The sequence below is a fragment of the Colossoma macropomum genome, unplaced genomic scaffold (assembly GCF_904425465.1).
Source record: "Colossoma macropomum unplaced genomic scaffold, Colossoma_macropomum, whole genome shotgun sequence".
In the NCBI taxonomy this organism is placed as follows: Eukaryota; Metazoa; Chordata; class Actinopteri; order Characiformes; family Serrasalmidae; genus Colossoma; species Colossoma macropomum.
Genome location: NW_023494784.1, coordinates 29614924 through 29640531, shown reverse-complemented (window position 1 = coordinate 29640531; position 25608 = coordinate 29614924). Strand labels below are relative to the sequence as shown.

At 40.3% G+C, this 25608-nt stretch overlaps 1 protein-coding gene across 1 annotated transcript in view; it reads left to right on the top strand.

The window, feature by feature from the left end:
• The first annotated feature begins 15479 nt into the window (after window positions 1–15479).
• LOC118806392 (potassium voltage-gated channel subfamily H member 7-like) overlaps window positions 15480–25608 on the top strand; it is a 70481-nt gene continuing 60352 nt past the window's right edge. Inside the window, exons 1-2 of the mRNA XM_036567809.1 lie at window positions 15480–15555; window positions 17080–17310. Of these exons, the coding sequence (XP_036423702.1) occupies window positions 15480–15555; window positions 17080–17310 (307 nt within the window). The remainder of the gene's footprint in view (window positions 15556–17079; window positions 17311–25608) is intronic.

Genomic DNA, 25608 nt, shown 5'->3' with positions numbered 1-25608 from the left:
AATGAAGAACAATCAACAACAGGCATTATTTGTGACATACAATGTGGCGTAGAATATAAAAACCTGAAACAGAGTGGCAAAAAAGGGGGAATAATGACATCTCAATCATTTGGAACTGTGATGGAGTTCCAGTTTTTGAAAGTAGTAATTATCAGATATGGCCTATTCAGTGCCAAATCATAGAACTTTCGCCAAAAGATCGTCAAGCTAACATATGCATCCCGTGCATCACATTCTTGACTGCTTTTGTGGCAGAGCTCAAAGATCTGGAACAAACTGGAATTAAATGGAAAGACTCCGAAAACAGAGAACACACAGGTAAAGTCCATTCACTGATCTGTTATGCAGATTCTGTTGCATGTCCCCTCCTGAAAAATACAAAACAATTCAATGGGAAATATGGGTGTGACTTCTGCCTCCACACTGGTGGTGGCCCATATGCCTGGGAGACACCGGAACCACCTCTTAGGACAGAACAAGATCATTTTGAACATGCAATGTTAGCAACCACTGCTGAACCAGTAATGGGTGTGAAAGGTCCATCCCCTTTGATGGAACTTGAGAACTTTAACATTATCACAGGTTTTGTTCCTGAGTACCAACACAGTGTCTGCTTAGGGACCATGAGACAGCTGCATCTCTCTGGCTAGACAGCAAGCACCACAAGGAAGACTGGTACTTGGGCACAACAACCAGCATTATAGACATGCAACTGCTTGCCTTTAAACCACCTGTAGAGGTCACAAGGGCACCAAGGTCAATTAATGACCGGAAATATTGGAAAGCAAGTGAATGGAGGTCGTTTTTGCTCTTTTATGCATTGCCTGTCTTAAACGGCATTTTGAAGAAGTATTGGAATCATCTTTTTTTACTAGTTTTTGCAGTGCACATTCTTCTCCAGGATGCCATCAAAGTGAGTCATGTGGATATGTGGATGTGGCAGAACAAGCGCTTCACAAGTTTGTGTTTAACTTTGAGAAACTATATGGTGCTGCTAGTGTTTCATTCAATGTGCATTTGTTGATGCACATGGCAGAAAGTGTGCGCAACTGGGGACCATTGTGGGCAACATCAACATTTCCATTTGAGTCGTTTAATGGAACTCTACTTAGGTTTTTCAATGGAACAACGCATGTGCCCACTCAGATAGTAAGAAGATTCCTCAGGTGGAGAAGCCTCTCCAAAAAAGCTGATAAAATCATGGCCAGTGCAAGTGTGAACGTGAGGCAACTGTTTGATACCCTCCAAAGTATCTCTACCCAAACAAAGAGGTCTTCAGAGTTTCCAGGTCATGTGAGAGGCTTTGGCTGCCCAAAAAAGGAGAGTACATCTGTGTTACAGAGGATGGCTATTGAAAATTTAATTGGAGTAACAGTTCATTCAGGTTTATTTTACAGCCGTTTCATTTCTAACAGTGTTGTATATCATTCTTATAATAGCACAACTCTTACAAAAAGAAATAATTCAGTTGTACAGCTAATAGACGGAACCTTCTGCAAAATCATTAGTTTGGTGGCCTTTAAATCAGAAGATGGAGCTTCCGCTACAAATATCTCCTGTGTTTTAGTAAAGGAGCTTGCAAACAGCAGAGAACTTTGCAGAGATATTCAACTGAATATATCCTCTATATTTATGATTGAAGTGGCTGACACCAACGATGTATTTGCAGTGCATCCTCACTCACTCAAAAGAAAATGTGTAATGGTTATGTCAAAAGACAAAATGTATGTTATTCACTACCAAACAGTGTTGAAAGGGACTAATCCTAGGCACATACAGGGTTAGAATCCTTTCTGTATGACATTAGAGATTTGTATCAGCTTGTTGTTTGGATATATAGTTTGTCCTGAATACATAATTATGTTACTTTTCAAAGAGCACACACTATCAGTTCTTATATGGAAAGATTAAATATCAATGGCAAAAGCAAACAATGTAGTAATCCAAACCAACCAAATATGTCTTTCTCCAATGACCTTCCAGTCTTCCAGTTTGCTGAAGTGAATGTTTGTATATATTAATAAAATCTACATGAATTGATATCAAATTGATCTGTAATACTTTTGGTATGTGAAATAAACTGGTTAGCATTGATTAATATGAGTTCTGCTAACTTCAGAACACACCTGAACGAATGTATATTTGTGTAGTGTATTCTTTGCAAGTGTAATTACAGCATGATGTGAAATGCACATTTATATATTAAAGTTAAATTACATAACAATATTTTAAAGGTTCCTGAAAAATATGTTCTTTAATATATAATAAAGTTTCCCCGTTATAGTTAAAGAACATTGAATTTGTTTTAAATTAAATATTTTAATATAATACGTAAAAGTGTTTTCAAAACATATTTTACCATTGTAGTAATAACATTCTCTTTCTAAAAAATACTCTTATTTAAAACTTTTGTATAGTGTTTTGTATGGTGTGGTGTGGTACGTGTTATAAGTAAACTTTGATATAGTGTGCTTTAAGTGAATTACTGTAGTACACTTTGCCAAAATATACAGACAGCTATTTGAAAACAAGTATTTGAAAAGTATATTAGATTAAATTAAACTAAATTTTAACTAAAAGTGTACTTCATAGAAATGAATTTATAAAAAAGTATACTGTTATAATTTTTTTAAAGTGTGATCAAAGTTTACTTGCAAGCATTTGATGAAAGCATAATATTAAGTAATTTTTAACATATTTAAAGTAAGTACATAAATTTGTTAGTATATTTACAACATACTTAGACAAATCTCAGTATATTTTAAATTCAATGAAGTACATTTTTTTCACCAGGGAAGTCTTTCGAAAATAATGAAAAGCTATAATAAAGGCAAAAGGTGGACAGAGTGAATACTGAAATGTTGTATATATATTGATTATATTTAGTGGCTGAAGCTTCCGTTTGATGGCTGATCTCTGACTTTTGTGCAGTACTGTACCTAAAACTAGATCAGAAGCATTAAAGCCTCCAGCCTTACGGAAGTTCTTTAAATTACAAAGAAATGGCCGAGCAGCTTGCTCTTTAGATTTGGAGGTTTTTAATCTGGTCTTTCGTTTTATTCAGGGCAGATGGTTTTGTGTACAAGTGGAGTAGAGGCCTAGTGGAGAGAGAGAGAGACATATGAGAAGTGATAGAGTTGTAGGGAGAGAGAGAAAATCTGGCTTGCTCTGCTTTTGAAAAGGCGGATCCTAATCTGGGTGGACGTGAGAGCGGCAGAAGGAGAGAAGGAAATCAAGTTGGAGTTAGATGTTAGAATGAGAGAAAGGGGGAGAGAATGCAGGGTTAGGATATGTGAGAGAGAGAAGAATTGAGGGAGAGAGTGAGTAATGAGTGGTGTAATAGAGTGAGAGAGAAACAGTGAGGTACAGCAGTGTGTGTGGGTAGCCCGGCCTGGTGGTATTCCCTGCCGTGCGAGTTGGATTAGGCGCTCCTCTCTCTCCCTGCTGCTAGAAAAATTGCTCTACATTCGTCCAGATTAAGGGAGAAATGAATGGGCGGCGGCAGGCGGTCGCGGGGGAGTGCTGGCTTTTTTAAAACAATCAGGAGCAGCAGAAACCACAAGACTTCCTCTATATTTAGAAATATTTAGTTTATGAATCAGACCCCCCACCCTTGCAAATGATGTGCAGAAATGCACTCTACTACTGTTGTTTATGAGCAGAGGTGGGTAGGAACTAGTTACATTTGCTCTGTTACATGTAATCAAGTAATAATTTGATGGCTTTGCAAGGTTTTATAATTTTAATACTTTTTCGACTCAAGTATATTCATGTGGAGGATAATTACTTTTTACTCAGATAAATTTGTCATTAACATTTAGTTATTAGTTGCTTTTTGTGGTTAATTATGGTTAATATTTGTGGTTAATATTTTATTTTGTAAGTTTGGTGACAGCACTTTTACTGTACATTATTTGTCACATTTCTCATTTTCAGGCTTTAGCATTTATTTTAGATGAAAAAAAGAAGAACAGAGCCTAACAAACTTCAGTTCCTGAGATAGATGCTGGCTACTCTGTTCACCACCTTTTTTCATCTGCTAGCTAACTCTTCCTTCACCGCATGATGCTACCACGTATGGAATGATAAAGGCCAGCATGTGCGTCCACAGAGACACGTGAAGCACCACCGCATTTTGACAATTCTGTTACATTAGCTAAGAGACGCCCATGTTAGTTAACACCACGTTAAGTGATGGGGGAGAGAGGGGGAGAGGGAGGACCACCCTACTCACTCAGAGAGAGGAGGCCATTTATGATCTCTTAGACTTATGGCCACGGGTGGTTGTGGTATTTCTGGAGAACGCATTCGCAATTTTCTGACAATAGAGCCAATGCTTAGACAGTAGGCCCCTTTTCACCTCTTTTTATCATTTCAAAGTCTGAAAATATTTACTTAGGACAGTTGATGAACATTGTTTGATGACATGAGAGTTAAAACCATATGCAGATCTTAATCATCGAAAGCAGCATTTGGATCACAATCTAAAAAGCCTCAGTGATCTCCTAACTGCTGTTATTTACAGCCCAGATGGCAGTTTGGAGCTGGATCAATCAAGCTTCCCTAAGACAATCTACCATGCACAAACACAGCATGCATGAGAGGGGGTTGGGCGAAGGAAGCTGGTAATTAGGGAAATGTCTTATATCTGTGTAGCAATGCAAGCTAATGGAGTATTACTCTCTTGTCAAACCCACCCATACAGAAAAGAAATACATGAGCAATGAGCATGTATAATTTTATATGAGATAAATGTCAAATACATTATTTCATTTAAAAGTATATTCCAGTCACTGAAGTACATTAAACAACAATATTAAAAATGGGCTATTTTCATACTATTTCATATGTATTTGATAATTACATTTTACCTGTATTTCTTGTCCATATGGGCAGCCTGATTCCAGTATGCTGCCATCTGAGTGAGTACATCAAACCATTTTCATCTCTTTAAAGATGCCACTCTAAATAATGTAAGGCCATTAGACCAGACTGCTCATTCACTGTAACATCAAGCTAGTAGAGCACTACTAGTGTAAGATGGAGTGGACAGCAGCTCTGTAACTGGTAGCCTGAAATCACCCCACAGCTTGGGCTAGTCATCATAGTCATCTGTGGGTGAGCAGCATGACAGTCATAGTTCAGCTGTTAGTGACGGGGGGCTTGACGTGTGAGAAAAGTTGCAAAAATCTTGCCAGAAGTTTTTATACAGTACAGTGCAAACGTCTGAGGCAGCCATGAAAACTGTTTAAAACTGTTTATCTCATTGGTAAGAGTGTTTTTGTCGGTAAAACACTATATAACATTAGAATGAATACAAATAAACATAAATACTATAAAAACTAAAGGGATTTTTAAAAAGTGATTGATATCTTGGTTAGAAAAATACAGTTAGGAGAACACAGGTTTGGTTCCTGACTTATTGCTGCACTTCACTCATTGCATGGATTTGTTTAATTCCATCAGCGATAAACCTGATTTAATTTAATGAAGGACTGAATAATTAGGTTTGGGTAATAGCTGTAAATACTGGACTTCCTCACGTAGAGGTTTGGAAATGGCTAAGTTAACATTCTGATGGATATAAAATCACAAAATATTGTTTATCTGTACACTTTATGTTATATACTAAATTATCCGCTTCTAATTAGTGAAACTTTAAAGTGCACCTGTTGCAGTTTGTATAATCTCCATGGAAAAGCTTTGCCAGTTGAATGAGATGCTCTGAAGCAGACGCACGTGCGCCTACGGTCACCATTCCCAATGCCAAGTGTGGGCTAGAGCCTAGTGCTCCCAACGCTGGGCCGTGGTGCAGTGGAACTGTGTTTTCTAGAGTGATGGAGCACCATAAGATGGAGTGGAGCTTGTGACCTAATCATCCAACATCAGTATCTGACCCCACTAATGCTCTTGTGGCTGAATGCAATCAAATCCACATGGAAGTGTTCCAACATCTGGTGTAACATCTAGACCTCACAGAAGAGTAGAGGCTGTAGCAAGAAACATTAAATGAGCAGGTGTCAACAAACGTTTGGACAAATAGTGTATTTATTTTAAACAAATACCCTCTTCCTGTCCAGATAAATGACTTTACATATCCCTCTCTAAGATGGCCTAAGACTTTTGCACAGTACTATAGATTACTAAATGGTGACTTAACAGAGCAACCTCTTGGTGTACTCAAATGCATTACAATGCCTATAGCAACTCACAAAGTTTCGGTTTAGCTCTGTTCTGTCTCTGGCGAACATTCGATCTCTCTCTTTCTTCATGCTCTCTCAGTGGTTGGTATTATTAGCTGAGAGAATGGGGTATGTGGTAATTATTCTCTTGGCTATAATAAATGGAGAGGTGGTAAGTGCCTATAGCACGGAGATCACTTTATGGCACTTTAGGGCGCTCTCTCTCATCCAGATTGTCTCAGCGCAGCGGCAGCTGCTCCTCACTACATCCATAATGCCTCTCTGCTGCCTCTTCTGCACATCTCCTCTAGAAAGAGCCAAGAGGGGAATTCACTTACCTCTGTTACTGTTATATCATCCCTTAGATCACTGGAAAGCATGCTTTCACATTCTAACTCCTTAAAGTGAGTCATGAGCTGCTCATCTATCACTTATCTATTGTGATGTCTAATGTTTATATTGTATATATGGCCACCTGCTCATCTAACCATCATCTAAAATCAAGGACATTAATAGGGAGTTTGTCTCCCTTTGCTGCAGTAACTGCTTCTATTCTTCTAGAGAGTCTTCACACTAGATGTTGGAACATAGCATTCAGCCACAATAGCATAAGTGAGCTCAGGTAGTAAGGTTGATGATTAGTTTTGAGTTAGAAACACCACCCCAACTCATTCTAAAGCTTTTGAATGGTATTCCATCACTTTGGAGAATGTAATAAACTGCTCCTCGGACAAATGCCGGGGAGCTTTATACCCCTCTAGATGGAGCTTGGCATTGGGCATGGTGACCTTAGGCTCATATGTGGGCACTCCAGAGCATCTCATTCCATTGGCAACACTTTTCTATGAAGACCATACTAGCTGAGTGCCTGTGTCAGCAAAGTGTGCACCTTAAAGTAGCAGAATTCACGAAGGAGTAAGGGGAGTCTAGATACATTTGGACACATAGTGTATTTTGCTGGTTATAGAATAGGCGAAGCACATAAGATGCTGACTCTGCCCATAGGCCTTGTGCTCTCTAATGGAGACAGTTTGCCTTTGTGAGTCTGCGAGTCAGTTTGAAAACCCAAATAGGCCGAGCAAATATCACCCCTCACCCAACATCACCCTAACCCACAGGCCTTACAGAACATCAAAAATCACATTCTTTGAACATGAAGTAGCAGCATTAAAAATTTTATTTATGTGTAATGTGTATTTCCACACCTCAATTCCAAAAAAGTTGGTACAATATGTGACATGCTAAAAAAACATGAAAGCAGTGATTAGTACTTCCTGTTTGACTTGTGTTAAATTGAAAACAGTACAAAAACACTATATTTGATATACTTTTGCTTTTTTACTGGAAATATATGCTTATTCTAAATTTAATGCCTGCAACACGTTTCAAAAAAAGTTGGGACAGGAGCATGTTTACCACTGTGTTACATCACCTTTCCTTTTAACAATAATGAACACACCAATTTGATTCAGTTTTGAAAGTGGAATTTTTAACCATTTTTCTATTCTAAAAGTCTTCAGCTGTGCAACTGTACAAGGCCTTCTTATTTTGAGCTTCATAATGAGCCACACATTTTCAATGGGAGACAGGTAGGGGCTGCAGCAAGGCCAGTCTAGCACCCGCACTCTGATTATGCAGTCACACTATTATAACATGCAAAATCTGGCTTGCCATTGTCATGTTGAAAAAAGCATGGATGTCCCTGAAAATGATGTCATCTAGAAGGCAGCATATGTTGCTCCAAAATGTGTATGTCTTTCAGTGTTAATGGTGCATTCACAGATGTGCAAGTTACCCATGCCATGGGCACTAATACACCCCCATAACATGACCGACCCTTTGAACTTTTTGCGCTTGCACTTGTCTGGATGGTCCTGTTTCTCTTTGGCCCACAGAACATAGTACATCAGAACTTGCATTTGTGTTTTTTGACAGTGGTTTGTCAAGGTATTCCTGAGCCCATCACAGAAGCATGCAGGTTTTTAATCCAGTAAGTCCTGAGGGATCGAAGGTCAGGGGCATTCAGTTGTGGTTTTTGGCCTTGCAATTGCTCATTGAGTAACACTGTTCCTAAACTTTTGGATCATTCACTGACACATTTTTTGGCAAAGTGACGAGCCGTGACCCATCCATGTTCATAAAGGAAGCCTTTTGTGGATGCTTCTTTAATACCCAAGCATGACTGCATCAACTGTTAAAGGTGTTTTTTTTGGATATTTCTCAACATTCCTAGTCCTTAATTGCTCCTGTCCTACCTTTTTTGTAGTATTTCAGAATGAGCGTATATTTGCAAAAAACAATAAAACTGATAAGGTAAAACATTAAATATCTTGTCTTTGTATTGTTTTTGTTTAAATAGAAGTCAAAAGGGGTCCTTTTATTTGCATTTCTTATGCTGTTTTAACATTTTTGGAATTGAGGTTTGTATTTATTTGTTTATTATATTATTATTTTATTCATTTTGTGTGTAGTTGTCTCTCTTTTTTAAAGAAATATGTATAAATACATATTTAATATCTGTCTAATTGATCTTTTTCCAGAAAAACATTCCCATCTGATTACTCTATTAATCATCAAAATACTCAGTAGATTATTTAATTACTAAAATAACTGAAAGAAAAAGCCCTCATTCTTTTATTTATTTTCATTTTACTGCCTCTGACTTTTTTTCACTCTGGCAGGCGTGAGCTAGTGTGCTGGGTTGAGATTGAGGGCCACATGGTGAGTATCAGGAGCACGAGGAGGGAATGGTAAACACTGCGCTGACTCTGAGTGGTGCTGATTTGAACGCTCCAGTAGCCAGTCTGCAGGGCAGTGCTGGGGTCACTGTGTGTGTGAGTAATTGGTCAAATGCAGCAGTGGCCTCAGTGCCAGAGTGTGATTTAATAAGAGAGCACAGATGAAGCTGTGAAGCCCGAGGAGGACGTAGCACTGACCGGGAGCCTTACTGAGAGATCTGCAACCGCAAAGACTCAGACGGATCCAAACACACACACTGTCAAACATACATTCATTACACAAGCATTCTGAATTGATCTCTTACACATCTCTCTCTCTCTCTCTCTCTCTCTGTGTCACTCACTTACTCTCTGCTCACTGAGGGCATGTGGGGCGTCATTCATTTTCTCTGTGCAAGTCTCATCTCAAGTCAGGAGAAAATTACAGCTTTCCAAACCTCTAAAGAACCATCTTCTCTCATGAATTAACATTACTGACACTGCAGTGATAGAACACAGCAGCAGAGCGCTCTCTGATCATCAGGGAAAACACTTCTCATTTTTCTTGTTTAATGAAGGAGAGCACTGGTGGCAAATTCTGGCATCATGGAACTCTGTGTAACACCATCATCACCTTCATCTTCTGAAGGGACCTCTCTACTGTACAGTTGTATACAAAAGTTTGCACACCCCTGGTAATGCACAATTACTGTTTATTTGCTGATTTTAATATACTGGGGAAAAAATAAAACATGAAGTAATGCATGTAAAAAACTTTCATTTTGATTTTTTTCCAGCATGTTAAACTCACCGATCAAAAGAAATGAAAAATGCCATATTTATGTTTGTTTCCTGTACAGGATGTGTTAACATGGTTTCACTTAGAAAATCAACAGAACCTGTCATTTGACCAATGGTGTTCAAACTTTTGCATACAGCTGCAAGTATTTTGGGGCCATATTGAACCATTAAAAAAGAGCAACAGGCTCTTTATCATGGAGAAGCATTACTAAATCATGGAAGGAACCATTAGGCATTCAGATGGTTCTTTGTGTTGTTATAACCATTTCCTTTACTAAAGATACTCTGAGAACCCCCTTTTTACAAAAGGTGTACTTCAGACCAGCTCAGGAGAACATGCTGTAGGATCTACTGTCAGTACGTTTTTGAAAAAGGGGTTCTTAAATGTTCTTTAGTGACAAAAACTATTTTAAAAAGAAATTAAAATATAAGACTTTATTTAACTTCAAATAATAAGTTGACCAAATGTAGCACACCAAATATTGTTCTGGTAACTTGAGCGAATGCTTCAATGGTTCTTTGCAGTTTGGAAAATCTCTCTTTTTGTGTGTGTTATTCTAATTATGCTGCAGTTATAATTATTCTAAGGTTATGATGGTCAAGAATTGTATTCTCCTTTGAATCTATTATTATTATTATTATTATTATTATTATTATCATTACTGCATATAATCTTAATTATGCACTGTAAAAAATCCAACTGAAAATATGTTGGACTATGTAATATTAAAGCAATAAGCCACGAGAGGTTGTGGGTTACTTATCACGGGGAAAGGAGTTCAACAGCACTCTTCCCCGTGATAAAATCGCAGTAACGCACTGCCTCAAGTGGCTTATTGCTTTTATAAAATGGTGGCCAACATAAAATATATTTAAATACACAATGTTTTAGATAATTATTTAAGTTATTATTAATAATAATCGACTTAAACAAGTATTTCCTTTTGGGTATGGTATCATTGCTAAGCAACCATGGACCGCTGAATGAGGAGAAGGACTTTCGGTCGCCAGTCACTGTATACTGCAGACATTTCATGATTTTTTAAAACCTTTTTTTGTATAACAGTGAACATACTGTAACATAGCACTGTTTAATACAAAAACTTTCAGGTCATAAGTACTTTTTGGTCACCAAATTACCATCGGAAGTCTTCTTCTGCCAGTCTGACGACGCCACTTTTCTCACACTGGGCCCGAATGTCAAACGGCTCCCTGCTCCTGACATAGTGCGCTAGCTACATACTTACTCCTGCACCCCAACAATGCAAAATATCGCTAAAAAATGGTCATTTGGGATTCATCCACATTCATACTCGACGAGCTTTGCACTATTTCTAAACTTAATGTTACACAGAACACTATTTAGCTGGGGAATACGAAGCCATTTGGGATTCAGCCGGGATTTGATGCTACTTCTGACTGAAACATGAACATTTGAAGCGTATAAGCCATTCAGGTGACATTCTTTAGACTTTCATATTGCCGTTTTTCAGTGAATCATATCGTAAGTACTTTAATTGAAGCCTTTGATGTTAATGTTGAAGTTGTTAAGCATGTTTGCTACCTTTTAGCTTGTTGGCTAGCTGATCAGCCTAGTTCTAGTTAAGTTTTCAGCCACTCAGTTTAATCAAAAATGGGTTCTTACTTAATCACTACACTCGGCGCTCCGTGTCCATGCTCCTTGAGCATTAAAGTCAAAGATTAATCCATTAACAGCAGAAGGGTTTTTCGTGCCATGGCGCAGTAATACAGAGTTCAGTTGTAGTGAGGCGGTCATAGCCGTGGTATATTGTGGATTATACAACAGTTAGTTCCGGCCATGCAAGCTGATTGGTTGAGAAGCGTTCTAACCATGCTATTATTTCGCCATAACAGCAGTTTTTTCAGAAACACTGTATCACTCCACTGAGATGCTGTTGCTAAGCAACGAGTTTCACAGCTCTAGAAGACGCTGAAGCCATTTGAATGTTTTTACTTCTTACTTTGCGCACAAACAGAAAATGGATACTTTTAAGATCACATTTGATGGACAGCCAATTTGGTCAGACTCTGAAGATGAGACTGCACTAAATTCTGAAACTGTCATCACCACTGAGCAAGCTTTTCAGTTGGCAGCTGTGACAGAACAACACCTAAACAACCTGGAATTAGCCAGAAATGGACCGAATACCATTTGCCAAACAAAATGGGCTGTAAGATGCTTTACAGACTGGCTGGAACAAAACAATTATAGCAAAAATTATAAAAAAAAAATGACATCACTGAGCTAAACTTGATATTGTGGCAGTTTTATGGCTCAGTCCGTACTTCAAGAGGCTTACAGCATACTGTGCAGCGAGTGAGCGACGTTCGTTACTCTGACGTAGCAACATGCTGCTTGTTAAGAAACTATAATTTGGTGGAAGGAATTGCTAACATTAAAATATATTAAATGCCACGTTCACAGCCCAGTTTATTTGTTTTGTACTTTATTTATTTAACTGTTGTATAAAAGCAATCGAACACTTTAGGTTGTGTGTTATCGCGAATAACATCATGGCTGTGATGATCTATGGCACTCGCCTTCGGCTTGTGCCTGCGACCAAATCACAGTCTTGATGTTATTTGCAAATTGGAAAAAAAAAATGGTGCAAATTTTGAACTACTCCCCATCATCAGGTGATCCTGAGTTTGAATCCCAGAAATGCCACAGCATTCCACAGTTATAATCCAAAAGGAGGAGTCTGAGTCTCTAGTGGAAATAGCAGAGCGGGAGTGAAAATTCAACAAAAAGTGATCAATTTCAGCTTATAAGGAGGCAACCAAATTCATGTTTATTAAGTAAGCTGAAACTATATTATTTACTTAACTGAGATGAAGTACAAAAGCATTAGGAGAACCTTTGTCTAAACTAAGTAACTCAGAAAGCTGTCCTTGGTATGGAGAATTTGCTGTATATAGTTGCATATAACCTTTTAAAAATGGTTCTATGTAGCATAAAAAATGGTTCATATGCTATTGTTAATCACATAACCTTTTTCGCTACTATGTAGAACCAGTTGCGTAGCCATGGGTAGGCCTGGGCCTTACCAGATTGGTTACAGGCCTACCCAATCAAGTGTGGGAAGAATATTTATTAAACCAAACTTTTTGAGATAATACAATTTGTTTGCTTTCTTTGAGTGCTGTCAATGTATTATTGCCAATCAAATCATCATGCTCTCTGCCAAACTCTACCTTTTTTTCCTTAGCCCTCCAATTACTACTTGGCACTCGTTGCTTACCAACCACCATTGCCACAAGCCTTCAGTTTGTTGTCATCATGCCAGTGTTTGAGTTTAAAGCTCCAGTTGTGGTTAAAAGACATTTAAAGCAAGATTCCATCCTGTGAGGTATGTCGTTTTCTACTCATCTAAAGCCAAAAACAAATTTTAAAAAACATCGCCATTAGTTTTCTACGACTTTAGAACTTACCGTGCTCTTTTATTACAAAGGCTGACACAGGCATTGTCAAAATATCAAAGCAAATGTCTAACATTACTTCAAGGCATCGAATCATCAAAGGTAAGACATAAATGGACCTTAAGCATTTTTCATGACTGCTGTGCATGAAAGTATGCTTTTGCCTATGATGATTAGGTTTGGGTTTCATGTTTGCTTTGTTTTTTCTTCAGCTTTGCACATCTGATGTGTTATTTTATCTCAGACATATTATCTTCTTTGGGTCTGCCCATTGTGCCAGTATGATTTAGCCTCTGATGATTATGTTTAGGTTTTTACATTTGCTGTGTTTTCCTTTGTACATCTCAGTTGTCATCTTCATTGGGCAAACATGCCTGCGGTGATGCTTTATAGTGAAGCGTGTTGCAGTGTTGGATATGTTTATGTGAATCCAGTGTTCTGGTTGATTGCTGTTGTTTTGTGTCACCATGGGATGGAAGCATTGGAATAGGTTGGGTAATCACTACACAGCTGTCAGGAATAGGCTATAGGCTGATGTATTGACAATGCAGGACATTAGCACGTTTAGAAATTGCAACTACCATGCTAGCCTACACACTTTTTCACAGGCCTACCCAAAAAGGTATTTCTGTTTACGCCACAGTGAGTGTGGTAAAAAGCAAACACCTTTTATGTATTTAGCTATAGCTCATCATGTCTAGCCTACAATGCAAACAATGATGATAAAGCAGTGCTGTAACTGGAATGAGTACATCAAAAGTCAACAGCGAAGCAGTCTGTGACCTCTGGGTTCACCTCTGTCCTCTAAATATCCCACGGCAACCTGGACCACATTGAACTGGTTTTGCGACAGTCACGACGCCACCTACAGGCCTGCACTGATTTGAGTCAGAGTTAATCCTGACCTCAGACCAGCACAAGTATCTCTGCCTTTCCGTCTGTCATTAGTGATACATCAGTGCTTACTGCAGACGTAATTAAGCTGTCGAGAGTTAGGCAGCGCTTGCAGCATGCACTTTGTCAAAATGTGGATGCAGCACAGTTTTGAGGAAATGGGCTTGTAACAGAATCCAAAATAAGACTCATTCTACCTTCCTTCACCCAGACCTCTCTGTAGTCGCTTGCCCTTTGATCTTGTAGATACTTTGTTCATGCCATTATTTTATTCATCTGCTGTGATGGAAAATGTGAGAAAAGGTGGTTTCCCGCCCAACTTCATCACAAGGTGGAAAACATTCTTTATATAGTAAAGACTGCTGCTGTTTACATCTTCATGCCCTGAGTCCACTTTTTCCTTTTCATTTTTTTTTCTGAATGGAGCAGATGGATGTTGAGATCCTTTGAAATACTGGGACAGATGTTACAGTCAGACAGGCCTTTCCATTCTGCACACATTTGCATGTTTTTAAGAGCAAGTAGCAGCAGCAGCAGTAGCAGCGAGGAGAGATTAGCTGCGTGCTGTCAGCAGGACATGTATGGATTAATGCCTATAGGAATGCCCTGGGGGTGAAAAAACCCATTCACTAAATATGCATGGTGTTTACTCGACCCACACAGGCATTAAATGTTTAGAAAAAAAATGTAGGTCTGTTCTTCATGCGAGCCCGTATACGCTGCGTGCTGGAAGATCAGCACCATGGACAGGGGCACAAAGCGCTTTACTGTACGCCAGCAGGACTCTCCTCTTTTAGCAGGCCATCAGGTGTTTCCCTCCTAATCTATTAGCGCTCTATTGGGTTTGTTAAACGTTTGACAACCTCCTCCGTCTTGTAGGCACTACCTGGCCTGCTCAGTGTCGGTGGAAAACAAAGCCACGTGTCGTGTCATGAGAGCATGGCCTCACCTCCCCCACCTCCTCCTCCTTCCCCTCCCCTTCCCCTCCTCTACGTATCACCGACGACATGTGCGCCGTGAACCCCGGCTTGACTCCTTAACCGCGGCTGCAGAGCTGAGCGCACCGTGCTAAAAAGCCCCCCCAGAGGCAGCGGCGCGTGCTCTCCTCCGCCACATGAACCTCAGTCTTCCGCTCGCGCTCAGCACGACAGGAGCTCCTCCGTCTCCATCAAAAGCGATGGTCCTCGGACTGAACCCGGCGCGCCTCGTCCTCCGCGGTTGTTTCTCGTTGCGCGCGAGGAGTCCGGAATGCAGCTGCCTGCCACCGCGCTTAAATAACGCCAGCAAAGGTCTCTGAAAAGGTGGAGAGATTCAGCGCGAGGCGAGCATGATAGCTGGCCGAAGCAAGAGCATCCGGCAGCCGCGTTAACTTTACTGGGGAGCGGGGGGTCGAGGAGCAGCAGACGCGCCCGCGGACCCGGACAAAAGTGAAGATTTTCTAACCATGCCGGTGCGAAGAGGTCATGTGGCGCCACAGAACACTTTTCTGGGAATAATAATACGAAAATTCGAGGGACAGAGTGAGTATGAGCATGAGAGGATGGAGCGCAGTGAATTCTGCACTGTTTGGGGACGAGTTGGAGATGTTTCTGTCGCGCTGGTTTCGCTTTTATGAAAGAGTAAAGTGACAGGATAGCTTAACATTTAACAGCGAGTTAGTATGAACAAATACACAGCACCACTGTGGTGAACAGAAAGCGTGTTACACGGCATGTTTCAGTTTAACGTGAGGAGCTTGACGTGAAAAACAAGAGCAGACAATGAGCACCAGCGTGAGACTGAGAGCAGCAACCGAGAGAGAGGGTGATACTTTAAACGCGGTGTTTTTAAATGTCTAACTGGTGTGAGAGTTATTGAAAAGTAATGCAGGCAGATATGAGAGTGAGTGAGCGCTGTGTTTCATGTTGTGGTGAGAGGTTTCGCTCAGTTTTCCAGCGTATTGAGCACAAAGAACGATGAGCATAGTTAGCATCCTGTTCACTGTAGCAGAGTGAGGACCGCTCAGTCGCTCATATCAAGAACAGTAACACCGCACGAAATGTTCTAAATTGTGTGAATTTACGTGATTGAAACGTGTCAATAAGTTTGCAATTGGATAAAATGTGTTTAAGTGAACTGAAAAACGACAGGTGTTTGATGCTGCATGTACTTATGTGACACTGACTGACACATTAAATCATGTAAAATCAAAGCATAATTTTCCAATGTTTATAACCAGTTTTCTTGGCTGCATTGTCTGTCAATATGTTTGAATGTATACTAAAAGAGGCGTCATAAACAGGAGGAGGAGTGTGCTCTGCAGTTTTTTGTACAATGTGTACACCTTTTCACAGCAATAGAGCAATAGTGGTATATATACAGCCAATATTGGATAGTGGAATATACAGCTAATGTTTCTCTCTCATCTGACATACTCAGTGTTTACTATATTTGAAATAACTAAAGCAGACTATATGTACGTGTTTGTAACTTACAAAGTGACAGAAGTGGGACAGCATTGGACAATGTGTATATTAATACAGTTATTCTAGTATTAGAATGGATTAAGTCTTTGCTAAGAAAATGAGTAGTGTCATATAGACAGTGTGTATATGACAGCTCTGTCATTTCTGGTCCAGTCTTCAAAGTGTCTCACTTTGTCAGAATGATACATTCTTTTTGACATTATGACATGAAATAGTAAAATAATGTTGTTGTTTTCCATTTCTAATATAACTTGAGAAAGCGCTCTCTCTCTCTCTCTCTCTCTCTCTCTCTCTCATAAAAATGAAGATCTCTGAATTATTTGGGTGAATGTTTAACTTGGTAGTGCAACTGAAAGAACCCTTACAGTCAAAAAACATCACTAAATGATAAAATAACACCTTCCTGTAATTTCTGTTGACCTCATGCATCCAAATTTGTGCACAACCATATGGAAACTGCTTAAGTCTCTTGAGAAGGAACAGTGTGACAAGGTCAGGATAAGCTGGAAAGAAACCAAAAAAAAAAATTCAATGTATCTGGGATGAAGAGTGACCTTCACTGTCTTTTGTCCTCTGCAGATAAGAAATTCATCATAGCCAATGCCCGTGTGCAGAACTGTGCTATTATCTACTGTAATGATGGCTTCTGCGAGATGACGGGTTTCTCCCGGCCGGACATCATGCAGAGACCCTGTACGTGTGACTTCCTGCACGGCGCGCAGACCACGCGGCATGCCATCGCCCAGGTGGCCCAGGCCCTGCTGGGCTCCGAGGAGCGCAAGGTGGAGATCACCTACCACCGCAAAGACGGTCAGTCTGCCACACGCTGCCTAGCTTCTGGCTCTGGGATTCAATATTGTTCTCCTGGAAATGTTAATCAGTGCTGTTGGTTCTAAATGGAAAGCAGAGAGAGAGACAGAAAGAGAGAGAGAGAGAGAAATGTCTCAATAGTGTGACCTCTTTCAGAGGTAATGTGGTATCATTACAGAACACTTTGAATGAAATGAAAGAGCAAGACAGAGAGAGAGACTGTGAGCATAACCTTTTCATATGGGTAGCATACTAACTCTTATGTCTCTGGTGAACGTTTTCTCTTTCTCTCTCTCTCTCACTTCTCCTCTGGTCTGGTCCCATAACGTCTAATTTTGTCTGGAGCCTGTTTTCTGCTGATTTGTTCAGTGAAGCGGGTACGGCTGAAGCTCTAATGTGAGCGTCCGCGCTCATGCCAAAAGCTCCTCAGACAAATTCAGCCCCAGTCTGTGTTGTCCTGCCAAACACAGTGGATTAAAGAAAACACATCCCCGTATCTGCTTTCCGCGCTCCTCCATCAGCACCCTCCATTCCCCCCACCATTCCCTACATAAGTGTCTGCAGAGCTAACAGAGAGGCAGCATTATTGATGAGCTATTGCTTCTGTTACCAGCTCCTGAAATATTGATTAACCATTGCATATTGTGTTCCAAATGGTCTGTAGGTTCTGGGTGTTGATAATAGCAGCACCATAGTAGCGACTGTAACATGCTTATGGAACGTAAATGGTAATTCAAGCCAGTGCATTATTGCATACGCTGGTTAATTGTGCTCTTTAACTTGTGCAGTACCTCATACAACTGTGTGTTTTTTCTGGCCTTTCAGATATTCGTTGACAGTTGTAAGAAGGGCTCATCTCTTTAATACTTCATGTGTTAACTGCTCCCTGGGCACATTACTGTACGCAGGCCTTCTGTGTTTTTTTTATAAATTATGAGATACTGTGCTGAAGGAACATTTCAGAGCGAGAGAGGACCTCTAACAATGATCTCTAGCTGAGGAATAACACAGACATTGCATAACAGTGGAGGTGTAATCACTGGCTTTGGCAGGTAGAGCAGCTCTCAGCTGAACACTGCAATTTAACAGCACCTGGCGTAGGGGGAGGAAAGAGAATTACACTGCAATTCAGCAGCTATCTCCGCTAGTTATGGATTTTAATAAGCAGCAGCCTTGCCTCCTCATATGTACAAAAAACGAGAGAAAGAGAATGACTGTGCTTCATTATAGTGCCATTATTATTGCTATTACTGCTATTAAGAATCTTACTAGGCCGAGAAGACACAACACAACATTCGATGCAGCTAACAAGACATCAGCAGCATATTCGAGAGTAATCTGGATCAATTGAGAATGCATTACTACTGGACAGCTTGCAGCGGCTATTCATAATAAAGAAATGAATTATGAATAAGGACATTCAGTAATTTGATTTTGGGCTGAGGCGCTTCAATGAAGACAGACAGGCCTGTTTGAGGCAAATTTGCACAATATGTTTTGTGGCAGGAGTTCACCAGCTCGACAGATGGAAGCATCAGAGTCTTTGTGCTTTACTCGTGCTGCACGTGTCGGGCTCGGGAGCTGTCTGTGGCTGCTAAGTGTTCTAAGAGCAGCTTAGCACTAAAATGCAGGGCAGATTCTCTTGTGTGAAGCATTAGGCTGTTTTCCAGCCTTCACAGTCAATACACATATAGCATGCACTAGGTTCTGGTCATTGTGTGGTTGAGTTAAGTGAGTCTTGGTCAGTGGATGTAGATGAATTGGTTTGGAGTGAGGGGTTCCAGAGGAGAAGTTCTTACTCTCTCCGTCTCTCTGTATGAGCTGCAATTCACCTGCGGCAGAACACTGTTTTAATGAGGATACAAATAGCTTACTGCAAATCGATTTGCAATCCCCATGTCACTGTGAGACTAAATCAATGGGTGACTGCAGGCTCCTTGTCTGTAGCTGTAAAGCCCTTTGTGCACTCCAGCAATAAGCCAGATGCACATTCGCAGCCTTCCTGGGCCTGTCCCACCATGCTGTTCATGCTGGTGAGCTGTCATGACCCAGTGATGAGAGAGGGGAGGGGGTACATTTGTTTAGCTGTCCCAGGGCAGGAATGGGGAAGGAAGATGTTTGTGTATAATTGGCTCCAGTGACAGACCGGCACTGTACAGCATATGGAGATGTCAGCTCCTGAGCTGCTTTAATTGACTCATTACACCTGCGGGCCCTGACACCGCTCCTCGCGAATTCAAAATGGATTTTAGCACTCACGCGAGGATGATGGATCTTTTTTTAAAATTATTTTCCTGTCTTTTTTACGTAATTCCTGCACAGAACCTTGTGCAGTTCTGTTTAGAGTGGACCCTCAAACACTGCTCTACAAATGCCTTTCAAACCTCTCAGATGGCATAGGATCCATAGAGACACGCTCAAATTTCCATTTATTCCCTCTTTTCTACAGCTCTATTGATGTTTTTGTCTTGGCTGAATGTCGTTCTGCAGCACCCAGCACGCCTGTCCCGGGCGTGATGAGAGAGAGGAGACAGACGCTGCTGCAGCTCGCACTGAAGTCACGCTGAATTAAAGCCATCCTGCGAAGCTGCATGCAGATGTGACGCGCTGTCATTCACCAACCCTGAGAAGCTCTGGCACACAAATGCTTCCCACTGTTGTTCTTCCAGCAGAAGACCATAAATCATGCCTGCGAACAACCAGGATGATTTTCTATTGTCTGCCACTGCAAATGAAATGTGGACTATGGTCATAGTCAGTAACCAGCATTTACTAAGGAAGAATAGGTCATTGCGCTCAGAAGAGGCCTGTTCTGACAGCAGGATATCTGCAGACAGTTCCATATTTTTTGTTGTACATAGCAGTATCTAGAAATGTTGCGGAGCTTTCTTCAAAATGCTGCCAGAAGGTGCTATGCATTGAGATCGGTAGTGAAGAATTACAGGTCTGGTTAATAGAGAACCATAGCCAGAGATGAGAGAGAGAGAGGTGGGGGGTGGGGGTGAGTGGCATGCATGAGTGAGAGAATGAAGGAAAGACAGGCAGTAAGAGAGTGCAGGAGAGAGAAGAGGGAACCAGGACAGATAGAGGAAGGAGAAGAGAAGGAAAGAGAGAAAGGATGATTGATGATTTTCTTGAACGTAATGAACTTGTTGATCCAGCCCAATACACCACATTCTGACACTGACGGTAAAAAGGACCTACAGCCTGAGAGGAACAGGAGGGGAAGGAGTGCGCTTATCAATCCAGCTCCCTTACTGTGCTGCTAGACAAACTATAGCACATTGGCAGAGTGTCATGCAAGCAAAATGTTTGGGGTAGCCACCACTCTTCCAGCTAGCTCCAAGCTAACCTAGCAAGATTTGAAGACACACATCCAGTATTTCTTCTGAAATCAAAGGTATTCATAAGGATTTTGCCCCCCTTTGTTCCAGTAACAGCTTCTATTGTTCTAGGAAGAACAAACACTAGATATCGGGACGTTGCTGTGAGCATTTGATTGGATTCGGTCACAAGAGCATTAGTGAGGTCAGGTACTGATGTACACTGTAAAAAATGGCTAAAGTAAATTAACTAGTTTTATTCAACCTAAATAAATACTTTGAATGAACGATTCTTTCAAACTAATTTTGAATAAAACTAGTTCAATTGCTTGTTACCCCATGAAGTAATTTTTTTTTACAGCGTAGAATGACCACAATCACCACTCCAGCTTACTCCAATGGTATTGGCACTCTGTCTCTCCAGAGAGCACTGTTTCACTGTTCTACAGCCCAGTGCTGGGGAGCTTTGTATGCTTGGTATGGCTTATATATGGTTTCTTCACAGTCCCATTGTATTGACAATTCTTTTTAGTATACAATATTATACAAACTGAATGCTGGTGTCAGCAATATGTGCACCTTAAAGTAGCTTCACTCACTAAGTAGATGGTGTGCCTGGAAACGTTTGGACATAGACTGTAACTATTATGATGTAAATAAATTTTTTATTGCAGCTTGTCTATAGTGTCTACTTTAACACTCCTGTTTGCAGAGGCTAAGTGGGTATTGTGCATGGTAAATAGTATTAATAGTACAGCTAGGATATGTACGCTACAGATAGAGCGAGAGGGAGAAAGCCTAAACTCTTAAAAATAAAGGTGCCAAAAAAGGATTCTACAATGGTTCCCCTTTCAGTTCTCTTTTGGAGTGACTTTAACTTCTGTTTTTTTAAAGAACTATACACTAAAAGGTTTTGTCAGAAACTAAAAGTGGGTTTTCCACAGCATTGCTACAAAGAACCTTTTGGCATCTTTATTGTAAGAGTGTATCCCCAGTCACTCTTGCTGTCTCAATTAAAATCTCATTTTTTGAGGAAAAGTGGAGAGATATCTCTACGTACTTGTTTCATGTTCTATGTTGAAAGCTATTTATTGATTTATTTATTTAATTTCCACAATATGTCGATGGGCATGTTGCCACTGCACAGGTGTTGCAGTGAAGCTGTGTGGCCTGGCATCCTCCACTATGCTTCAAACTGTGGCTTCTTATCTGATGTGGCTTTTTATCTTCTTATACTATCACATGCACATGAACCATATGACCTCTTGTGTTTACCCACTCGCATCTGTCACTTAGCGATCGTTTTGATACAATTTTCCTGCATCATCACTAATTCATGTTTTCTTGGCATGGTTCATGGTTAATGAGTTAAATGTGTACATTTGTCTCTTTGGTAGGAGTAGCTATCTTGCAGGTGGTGTAATAATATGTTCTAGCATAATGTGTTTCCCAAAAGGGGAAGCTGACACTTGATCATCTGTGTGTGTGTGTGTGTGTGTGTGTAGGAGCTAAAGGGATAATGGGTTGGTAACAGACATGCTGAGGGGGGAGATGCTGATAGATATAAAGCATGTGGTGAGCGAGAGTGCAGAATTTCACTACTCTGGGTCCCTGGGGCTCCAGGCCCATGGCGCCACGCTCGTGGTGCAGGGGAGGTCTACAGGTTCAGCAGAGTAGGTGTGCTTCATGAGAGCCGGACGGTTGCTTCTAAAAGGACAGCATGAATTATTAGTGCAGTCCAGCCTCTTTGGTTACTTCTGTGGCTGTTGTAAAACAATGATGTGTTTGGCTCGATCAGCATCTAGGCAGGTTGAGATGTGAAGTCAGACTGAGAGAGTAATGAGGTTAGTGTGTAAATTAAAATCATATTGGCTTTCTTCCGAGATCAGGTTATGTGTCTGCAGGGAATCTCCTGCTTATTGTGGAATAAAACTATAGCTCTGTTACAAACGCATACATCACAGTTCATCACCGTCATTACAAAGCCACTTTTGCACAGTTGTATCTGGTCTTGATTAGCATGGTCTTAGGCTAATAGTTTTTCAACCCAATGATGTACTGGTAGGAAAAGTTCTTATAAGAGTAAAAATAAAACTAAAAGTTCTTAAAAGTCACTTCCAGAATTTGATTTTAGAAATGTCAGTGTCAGTGTAGCTGTCTTGCGCAGATTAATTCCATTGTTACTGATTTGATGGTTACTGGTTTATAGATGGTGATGTTTGATTAGCTAGTTGTAGATGGTGATGTTCAGTGGTGAACCATGATTATTAGAGCTAGGCCTTCAGTTGTCCTAAGCCTTCATCATACATGTCAAAAATCAAGAAAAATATAAAACAGGGCATAGTATCGCTTGATGAAATCCAGTATTGAGTTTACAGGGTCACTATAAAACCAAATACAAAAATTAAAAAAAGAGAGATAAACAAAACTAAATGAAAGTATGATTAGCAGATTGTAGATGGTGATGTTTAGTTAGTAGTTTATAGATGGTGATGTTCAGGGTAGTAGTTTGTAGATGGATAGTGTTTGGATAGTAGATTGGAGATGGATGATATTTGGTTAGTAGTTTGTAGATGGTGATGTTTGGTTAATAGTATGTTGATGAATTTTAGTTAATTGTTTTATAGATAGTGTTTAGTAGCTTGTAAATTGCTGATGTCTGGTTACTAATTTGCAGATGCTGAAGTTTGGTTAGTAGCTTGTACATGGCTGATGTTTGGTTAGTAATGTGTACATGGCTGATGTTTGGTTAGTAATGTGTACATGGCTGATGTTTGGTTAGTAATGTGTACATGGCTAATGTTTGGTTAGTAGCTTGTACATGGCTGATGTTTGGTTAGTAGTTTGTACATGGCTGATGTTTGGTTAGTAATTTGCAGATGGAGATGTTTGGTTAGCAGCTTGTACATGGCTGATGTTTGGTTAATAGCTTATACCTGGCTGATGTTTGGCTAGTAGCTTGAACATATGGTTGCCACCTTAGCCCTGTAAAATTCCTGCACCTTTGATCAGTGGCTTGATTTTTCATTAAATTAAGTGGATGGATAGCTATGCTCACAATGCAGTGTAAGAGAGACAGATGTCAATTTATTTACAGAGCCTAATCTCAGTTGTCGTGTTTATTGCTGCCTAGTGCTTAAATTTCAGATGCTCCAAAATCACTTTCGTTACACCTCTTTTCATTAACTTACATTAAAGTTAAGGAACATTTTTGCCCTATCCTGTAAAATTACTACTTTGGAGTCATTTGTTCTGCTTTGGACAGTGATCATATGATGGATTCCTGGACATTTTGTGGAATTACTTTTTTCCTGGACAGACAACTGTATGCCAGGACAATCCAGGGAAATCCTGGACAGGTGGCAACCCTACTTGTACATGGCTGATGTTGAGTTAGTAGCTTGTACGTGGATGATGTTTGGTAGATGGCATTGTTCGATTAGTAGCTTGCACATCGTTGATGTTTGGTTAGTAATTTGCAGATGGAGATGTTTGATTAGTAGCTTGTATGGCTGATGTTTGGTTAGTAATTTGTAGATGGCATTGTTCAGTTAGTAGTTGTACATGGCTGATGTTTGGTTAGTAATTTGCAGATGGAGATGTTTGGTTAGCAGCTTGTATGGCTGATGTTTGGTTAGTAATTTGTAGATGGCATTGTTCAGTTAGACATTGTACATGGCTGATGTTTGGTTAGTAATTTGCAGATGGAGATGTTTGGTTTATAGCTTGTACGTTCATGAGAGATGTTAGGCTAGTATTTAGAAGTTTGACTAGTTCTACGGTGGAGAACTGTAGCAAAACTCTCCTGCTGTCTTTCACTCTGCTGTCATGGTTGTTAGCATGCAAAGGTGTGGTGTGTATTGTTCATTACAGATTTATGTCACTGATGCCACACAAGGTACTGTTAATGAAGCAGAAAAAGAGTACAGAGTTTTTCACAGAGTCTGTAAAACTCTTGAAATGGGTTCAAATGTAAATTTATAGAGTTCTTTAGCATCACATTAATGTTATGCAACTCTAGAGCACTTAGAGCACCATTACCAATAGCTTGTGGTTAAATATTGATCTTGTGCATTTTAAACTTACTGATTCTTGTTGATGCTGTATGTGAGTGTTAAAGAAAATAAAGAATTCCAGTAAAAATCAGTGTGTTTACAGATGTCTCAGATATGGAAAATAGTGGAATCACCAGTTTTTCATCACGTGTCTGCAAGCACTTTTTTACGACGTTTATGACAGAATAGGAATGAAATTTCAGCACAGCAGGATATATTTTGCCTGTTTTCTCCAGTTGTGATTCATCTCACGCATTTCTCTTGATCAGCAGCCATAATGAAGCCTTCAGACAACTCTGCATGAGTGGCAGATGGGGGAAGTGATAGCTCATCAAGGGCATATGCCTGTCCAAAACAGCACTATACTACTGCATATGAAACAGTGCTGGTCAGCTCAGGGAGGACCTCTTGAAAGCCATCCAGAGGCATCCTGGCCATCTGTTCCACCAGTTCTGCCAGGGCTAACTCCCATCCCTCTTTCCTCCTTTCGCTCTCGCTGATTTCAGTGGACTGAAACCAGCAGTGAATGGGCCTCTAATCTGGCTCACACGCTGTAGTAAATCTCAGCTAGGAGCTTGAAATGTTGACAACCGAGATGTAGACTATAAAATCTGTTGAATCTAGAAGACAAAAAACAGATTTCCTCTTCTCAATACACAATGTATCATCACTCACAGTAGGATATACCACTAATCAAGGTTTGGCACAATGAACCTGCCCTGGTGTCTGCATATTAAACAGTGGGCGTAGTGGAGCACTGCCACTAGTCACTCAGTAGTCCATGCAATGACTTCAAGCGACACTGATTAAAAATGAAAGTAGGCCGCAGCGTCTGGCTTGCAGCAACCCCAGTAAGACTAGAGAGCCACATGGCCATCAGACCGCAAACAAAGGGTTAGTCTCTCTCCTTCCTCCCCTGC